At 41.2% G+C, this 8781-nt stretch overlaps 1 protein-coding gene across 1 annotated transcript in view; it reads right to left on the bottom strand.

The window, feature by feature from the left end:
• Positions 1 to 8781, bottom strand: part of ascc3 (activating signal cointegrator 1 complex subunit 3) — a 245725-nt gene that overhangs the window by 70462 nt on the left and 166482 nt on the right. Inside the window, 4 exon segments of the mRNA XM_020621661.1 lie at positions 81 to 245; positions 926 to 1045; positions 3643 to 3867; positions 5191 to 5382. Of these exon segments, the coding sequence (XP_020477317.1) occupies positions 81 to 245; positions 926 to 1045; positions 3643 to 3867; positions 5191 to 5382 (702 nt within the window).

Here is an 8781-nt window from a genome sequence, read left to right as displayed (position 1 = left end):
TATGGTGTTGTATCTGATGTACAGCAGAAGTGAGGCTACTCTACAGTGTTGTACCTGTTACTGAGGTACAGTAGGTATACCTCTATTGTGTTGTATCTGATGTAGAAATGGCTGGCCGTCCTGCCCAGGTCAGTGGAGGCAAAATACCCGGTACGCTCCTCGAATCGGATCATCCTGGCCTTATCCAACTTCCTGCCAGACTCCACCACCAATTCCTTCCTGTACAGCTCCAAGGAGGGATCCATCTGAAACATGTTCAATATTTTTGCTTGAATCCACAAAATGCACTGAGGTGTACACGATTCAAATATTTACACAAATGCCATACATTTCTCAAGATCTATTGTTTTTTGTTATTGTTATTTCTTTATATTTTTTATTATCTATATTTTGAAGCAGGAATATGATTAAATAACTGAAAACAATCTTTTTAAAACTCCAATCAACAAACTCAAAGCCAATGACTAAATGTTACATCAATCCATACTAACTACTTTCTTCTTCTATTTGGGGAAAAACTGACAATATTTGGTTATATTTTCAGAAGTTTATTAGTTTAACTGATATCTTTGCAATTTTTATTGTTTCCCCACACACTTCGCCTGCCCATACTTTAGGCAGATGTGGTTCAGGAGGTAATGTGGGTCATCTCCTAACTGTAGGGATAAGGACTTCTCCAGTATATGTGTCAGTGTCCTTGGACAAAACACCGAACCCCAAGTTGCTCTCAGTGGCCATCGCCATCTGTGTATGAGTGTGTGAGAATGGGCTGAATAGGCAAATGCTGTAAAGCACTTTGAGTACTCTATACAAGTCCACTTGCCATTTACCATTCCCCCAACATGCTCACAGAAATCCTGAGGAAAGGCTTGCTGCACAAAAAACAGACAGCAGAATGAAAGAGGCAATACTTCTGATCACAAACCTGATAAGCCTTGTGGTTGATGCCATATGCCAGTGGGTTGGCCCTCATGCGAACATAGAGGTAAGTATAACTAAGCCACTTTACTGCCTCCTCCACATTGGTGACTGTCCCCAGAGCAATCTGAAGCAGGAGAGAGAAGAGGAAACACACCTCACAGTCATTCACATCACTGGTCTCTGCCACCATCTAGTGGGATACTTCAGGAAACTGCAGTCTCAACAGTCTGGTTTCTGTCTGCTTTTTCCAACAACACTGCCAGCACACTTTGGACCACAATGCACTGTTAACCCAAGGCTTCAGACTTCTAGGTTGAAGACGTTTCACCTCTCATCCAAGAGGCTTCATCAGTTCTGCCCGACTGGCGTGGGGTCGGGGATATTTATCTGAGATTAGATTTGCTCTGTTAAAATCCCCTAGAACAATGAGTGGGGAATCAGGATGTTTCACGTCCATGCTATTTATCTGTACAACCAGATGCTGTAGTGCGCTAGTGTGGGCCTGTGGTCTTATATACACTCTGATCAGAATGAATGACACAAACTCTCTGGGAAAATAAAATGGTTTGCAGTTGATGACGAGTCTCTAAGTTCTTTCTAACACTGTGACATCTTTATTCCAACCTTCATTTATGCAGAAGCAGATTTCGCTTCCTCCAGTTTTCCCAGATAACTCTGCTATGCGATCTGCTCTGTATACCTGGAACCCTGTTACTTGTATCTCACTGTCCGAGATGAAGTTGCTGAGCCAAGTCTCCGTGAAACATTGAGCAACAAAGTGTGAAAAGTCAGAGCTTGTCCAGTTGACGAAAAGGAGTTCATCCATTTTGTTGGCTAGAGAGGGAAAATTAGCTAGATGAATAGATGGGAACGGCATCCAGGTCCCTCTCTGTTGTAAATTAACCAGGCCCCCCCCTCTGTTCCCTTGCTGGCATTTTCTCCAAGTCCCATAGATGGCTGTTGCCTCTCTGAACAGAATGTCCACACAACTTTTTGCGTTAGCAAAAATTGGAGAAAAGGTGTTTGGAGTGAGTTGTCTGATGTTTAGTAGCTCTTCTCTGGCAAAGGTAATCTGGGATGGGTTGCAGAACACGGAGATAAGGAAAAAACAATAAACACAAGAAGGCGCAGTACCAAGGCAGCCATATGTGGTCCCATGATGTTCAAAAGTAACTGAAGAGATACACATGAAAATTTTGTGGAAAATCCAGGTAGAGTCAGTCACAGTCTCTAACACACTCTCCCCTGGTGCTGCTCTCCCAGGCCTCCACTGACCCCAACTTGAGTTCTTGCTTGTTGCAAAATTGCTGCCTTTTATTCTGGTCCTTGTTTGCTTTTGGCTCTAAGCTTAGGATTATTGGAAAACCGTCTATATTTGATATCGCTCTGATAGGTTTTTGTTTTATTTCAGCCTCCAGGAATTGCCCCCTTAATGTGGTGGAGAGGTTTGTGTCCCACTGATCCTGGGAGCTGTGTTATCTGGAGCATTAGCCCCATGGGAGGGGCCAGACTGAGAGCGAATCAAAAACCCTGATGAAAATGGCCACTTTCTGTTATGCTACCTTGCCTGGATTAGGGAAACAGGGGCACCCTGCTGAAGCCAAACTATTTGGTGACTTAGAAAGGGAAAGCAGGGCTTGGCCCAGGCTGTGTTTGGCAGGGGAGAAGAACTGCTAACTTGGACTGGGGATATTGTCAGGTAATGGAAGGAGCACTTTGAGGAATTCCTGAACCCATCTAACATGCCCTCCTCTGAGGAGGAAGAGGTGGAAGACTCGGGGGAAACCTCACCCATATCTCTCGTAGAGGTCAGTGAAGTAGTCAAAAAGCTCCTCGGTGGCAAGGCACCAGGTGTAGATGAGATTTCGCCATGAGATGCTGAAGGCTCTGGACATGGTCGGGCTGTCTTGGTTGACACGACTCTTCAAGGGGAGGTCGGACTTACCCTTAGAGATAGGGTGCAGAGTTCGAACATCCAGAAGGGACACAAAGTAGAACCGCTGCTCCTTCACATCAAAAGGAGCCAGCTGAGGTGGTCCAGGCATCTTATTAGGATGCCTCCAGGGCACCTCCCTTTGAAGGTCATCCGGGTATGTCCAACTGGTAGGAGAACCCGGGGCAGACCCAGAACACGCTGGAGAGGTTAATTATCTCATCTGGCCTGGCCTTGTAATCCTGCTAGAGGAGCTGGAACACATCACCGGCGAGAGGGGTGTCTGGACTACCTTACTGAACCTGCTGCCACTGCGACCCAACCCCGGATAAGCAGATGACAGTGGATGGTTGGATGGATGGATGGATATTATCTTCTTGACTAGCACATTCACCTATTCACTCCCCATTTTGACAGAGAACTTCACCTCTTTTGTGCATAAACTAATGTTAAAACTACCCAAACTTGCCCATGAAACTTTTAATGATATTTGAACCCTTCCCTTTAGGTACAGTGGTTTGAAATGGTTATATCTCTCAAACACTTTAACATACAACTGTACAAATAATCTGGACTGCATGTCTAATATAAACATGCCAAACCAGATTTCTTAATCAATAGTAATACAAAAATAACACAGTGCAGAGAGGTAACAAGTGGTGGACATTTTGTAACCCAAACAAGTGTAATATTACACAAGGGCCTTGCTAAATCATACAGGATGAAGCTGAAACAATAAATAAAACATTAATACTAGTCCTGTCCAAACCAGGTGTATAGAGGCTGACCTCAGCGTTCAAGTTGTCAGCCAGGCTGTCCAGGAACTGACTCTCGATGGGGTTCTGCTGGGTGAGCAGGGTCAGGTAATGACTCAGCTTGTCGTAGGTGGTGATTATGGTGCCCTCACCATACTTGTCAAACTGGGGACGACCTGCACGCCCAAAAATCTGCATGACATCGAGGATCCCCAGATCCACCAGTGTACCCCGCTTGGCATCGTAGATTTGAGTTCCCTGTTATAGACACAAAAGACAGAAGTAGTTTCAGAAGACTGAAAATGTACAGCATGTAAGAAAATGCTTTTTTTTTTAAACATCTCAGTACATATATGTAGAAAGCAGCTCATTTATGTGTTCAGATTTATCAAATAACTTCTTAGAAATCGTATTTCCCCTGCATTACATATACAGATAATAAAAAATGCTGAGTGTTATGAAATTTAATCAAGTTTACATGTAATAGATTAAATAAAATTGTTTATTTAATGTTTAGTTGTTAAATTTTGCACACTGACAACAAATAGCATTCTAAATGTTACAAACTAACTAACTGAAGTATAGCTAATGTATGTATGGATGTTACAAACTATACCAAAACATGCTAGCACTCATGCTATAACTGTACAGCATTCAAGCTACTGTACCACCATGGATACGATTGTGCATTTAATGTTGTTTATTTACATTTCTTGCACTGTCCACTGGGTTCATGCCAATACGGTTTAAGCAGATTCAATTAACAGTTTTTTTTAGCAGCTTTGTACGATGATGTTTTTAGTTTAGCATTTCAGTGTTTATTCTTCAGTAAATACAGCAAACGTCTGTGAAATATTTGAGCCTCAGAAAACACTACACAGAATATTGTAATGTTATTTTTATTTTAAGGGCAAGTCTGGTATTATTTTTTATCTTTTGTGCTGTCAACAAATCTCTGTTCAACAATTCTACTAACAGCTATTATGTATGTTTTCTTCTGTGGCATAGAGCTCCATTGTTGTCCAAAAACATTTAAAACACTGCTGTACTGACTGACATGTTTTTTTATTACCAGGAAACACATTGTAACTTATTTTAACTCAAACCCACATACACTGTTACGTTGCCTGAAATACTATTACTTTCTATAGAGTAATGTTTGTTAAACTTTGATCAGCTAATTTAGGGAATTACAGAGCCTTTGTAAAAAAAAAACAAAAAAAAAACAACTATATGTTATTGACCTGTTTCTAAAGATTTATATGCTCAGTAGGAACCAAAAGACTTGGCTCTAAGAGCCAGTAAAAGTTGTAGAGCCACTAGGTTAGGTCATGGTGCTGACCTATTACATGCATATTTTGCTCCAGTGCTGTATATTAATAAACAAACACAAAATTATTGAAACTACCACAGAGTAATCAGAAACGCTGGGGTCGTTGATCTCGTATGAGATCTTGGGGTGTGGGGCAGTTGCTTACTTAGCCCAGCTGCATATACAGAAATACAGAATATACAAGCATGAAAGACGGAAACCATGAGACAAGAAAAATGCAATACAAAAAGAAAAAAAATCTAATAAACCTTGATGATAACTGCATGGGCTGGCAGGTTCACTCCCCAGGCAAGGGTGGCAGTACAAACCAGCACCTTGAGATGGCCTTTTGAGAACAAGCTCTCCATTAGGCTGCGGTCAGACCGTAGCATGCCAGCATGGTGGATCCCAAAGCCTTCTGGAAACATCTCCTTCATATGCTTGTTTCTGGAGCGCTGGATCTAAAAGAGGTGGTAGGAGAGGTTAGTTCTTAAATGATGAAAAAAAGTGCTTGAATATAAGGGGACAGGGGAGCCCAGATCCAATATGAAGATTGTTTGGCTATAAAGAAACAACAGGTGTCAGAGAACTTCAGCGTAGTTATAATTGTTGCTTTTACAACAGGAACTGTAATGGGAACAACTTATAATAAAATGCACTCTACTATGGAGGGACACTCATGGCCACACTATTTCCTACCTAGTTCCTTAACTCCATCCATAGATTTATGGTACAGCCTCTCACTGGGTTACAAGAAAAACAGTATATGATGCAACCACACCATTTCACAAAAACTCACAAACAAGCTAACAGTGGCTCTCTTTGACTCTCTTCAGCCACCCACTATGGCAGGCAGGGGAGAAAGTCCCAATGCTGCAATTTTCTAATTGGAAAAGAGACGATGCCTTTACGGCAAAATAAAGAAACATAGAATGAAGGCCCTGGGGCATACATGCCACAGGCCTACTGTTGCAGCAAGCTACACTTGCATTCATTTGGGATCAGTAGTTAAGTTTTACTGCAAGCCACACAATCTTTCTAAAAGAAGTAAATTCCAAATGGGTTGCTTTTCTTCCCAAAACGGTAACAGTGTATGTGTTGTTCCATCAATTCATGTAGGTTGGACTAAGCAGAGATGCAGGATTTCATCATAACTGACTGATACATGGCCTGGTATATGTACAGTATGTCCGCACTCCAGAGCCCACATGACATGACTCTGACAAAAAGGGGACAAAGACACATTACACCGCCTGAGACACGGTTACAGTGAGGCAGACATTTTGGGCAAAGTTAGTTAATATTACTGTGTTATCTGATGCTAAATGATTGCTTCTTCATGCTTAAGGCTTAGGGTTTGTTGCAACTTTATTCTGTTTAGCTCAGCCCAGGGACTGCTTTGCTTACACAAGGATAGGTTTTGCACACTCTCTCCCTCTCCCTCTTCCTAACATGTAAAACTGGTATTTTCATGTCGACAGCTTGGTGTTAAGAATGAATAATGAAGGTCTAAACAAAGGTTAGAATTAGCCATGGAGGCAGAAGAGCATGGCAGGAAAGTTAGAGTGCGCCCCATGGAGGTTGGTTGTACGAAATTCGTAGACAAGTCAGCTGTCTTTTTACTAGGTAAGTTAGGCAATTAAGGATCTAGTTGATAGCGCAGGTCCAGTGAGCGGCGCCGGGGCAGAAGAAAGGTGTGTGAATAGGGTAAAAAAAGGTAAGTGATTTTTAAATGGCAACATCTGTGTGGATTATGCCTGCTAAGATGAAGTAAACTAGGAGTAGTAGGAGGACAGGCTTAGTAAAAGTGTTTGATACATGCAGGAGGTTTGCGGCCTACTTCCTGGTGTTAGCATGAGCACACTAACATGTGGGCATAGCAGACATCTGACTGATTTGTTAGAGTGAATACCAACACAAAGTGGATTCTGATGCAATATAAAAAGAAGCTTAAGTCTGGCTAGTTATCTGGTGAGCTATTTGAAATGTTTGTTGAGTTATGTTAAATGTTTGGTAGCTAGAACAGCAGTTGAAATGTTTGCTAGTGCTAGTGACTGTTTAGTAACAGCCTGAATTATCCCGAGTAGATGAAAGGTTGTGTTGGGTGTGTGTGTTGGTAGGCGAGGGGGTTGGTTCTGCGATGCTGAAACACACAGTTGAGCCTTATTAGTGTCGCAGTCCCAACTCAACCAAACACCAGTTAGTGAGAGGGTGCCCACCTGATGACCCTGTGAACTTGTCTTCACTCCTACACCCACACAGAACTTGTATTGGGGTTAGTGATAATATACAGTACACTACCATTTAGCAACATAACAGCCTTGGTTGTTATGTTATGTATTATTACTATTCCATTTGCATTATAAATCTAGCTGTAATATAAAATATACAAAGATGTTTATATATAACATATGCCTAGATTTTCCATTTTTTGTCATTTTAATCAACTAAAATTCCATAGTATTCCTAGTATCTTAGGGTGGATTCTAATAAACTGCACAGAGATTCCCTTGATGTAGATTTAAACTATATCTTAAACACACACACACACACACACAGAAATGTGTGCTGGTGAATGACAGCAAGGCTGTGACCTGACTGGGCTTAGGGGAGTCCTCATCAAAAGGCTTTATCTCTCTCTCTCTCTGGCCATCTAAATGGAGGTCAGTTGCAGGCAGGCCTCTACACTGCAAAGAGATAGCCCATTACAGCCAGGAGCTGTAATGGGCAGCCAAGCAGAGACAATATGACTTCATCACCATCTACAAAAACAATGGCTTTTATGTCAGAATTTATTGCAATTAACAACAAAACTCGAGAAAAAATGGTGCAGCATCTTATAACGTCTACCTGCTCATTAGATATTCTACTTACATGCTTCTTAAAAACTGTTTTCAGCTCATTGGCAGTAGATTTGCTGCATATTGTAAATGATTCACTCCTATCAGGCATCTTTGCAGCATCATTGAAAACTGCAGTTATAAGGCTTCTCCTGAAAAAGAGAAACTGGACACTTCAGTATTAAGTAACTATGGGGCCAACTCAGATTTTCCTTTCATAAGTGAGATTGTCTGAAAAAGTAGTTTTTAACAAAGTCAATCACTTCTTGAAAACAAACGATATCCTTGATAGATTTCAATCAGATTTCTGGTCATACAAAGACACTGAAACTGCTTTCATAAAGATTTCAAATGACATTAGTCAGGGAGCATAACAGCATTGATGTTATTTGATCTTATTATGTTGTTATAAGGATAAGGATAATCACCTTTATTGGCCAAGTATGTTACACACAAGGAATTTGTTTATGGTACAGAACCGAGGCAACCATCTGCGGCGCCAACACCAATGGCTCTAACCATCAGGGGAAACAGGGGTTCAATGTCTTGCCCAAGGACACTTCGACATGTGGACTGCAGGCACCGAGATTCGAACCTTCAACCTTCTGGTTGGGACACGACTGCTCTACCCACCGCACCACTAACTCCCGCCCCCCCCAAGACAACAGATATAATTATTTTGGAATTAATGAAAGAAGTCTGGCAGTCAGTGCTTACCTTAAAGACACACTCCACTCAAAAATGTGTTTTTTTCTCATTTTTATATGCCATAAATATCATCCCTCCACTACACTGGTTGTTGTATGTGAAAAGTTTGTTGCTAAGGATAACCATGCAGGTTACCAACTAGCATTTTTTTATTTGTTAAATTCACTTCTCAATCAGAATCTTAACATACTGCTAAGTATGTTAAAACAGAAGGGATTTGACTTCAGTTCAGTGGCCTCCTATGTGCATTAAAATAAAAACAGAATAAAATAAATAAATATAGAATAACAAAATAAAAACTAAAAGAAAAAC

Source organism: Monopterus albus, unplaced genomic scaffold (assembly GCF_001952655.1).
Source record: "Monopterus albus unplaced genomic scaffold, M_albus_1.0 scaffold264.1, whole genome shotgun sequence".
Lineage (NCBI taxonomy): Eukaryota > Metazoa > Chordata > Actinopteri > Synbranchiformes > Synbranchidae > Monopterus > Monopterus albus.
The sequence above is the reverse complement of the archived record's forward strand: the minus strand, read 5'-3'. Positions and strand labels throughout refer to the sequence as shown.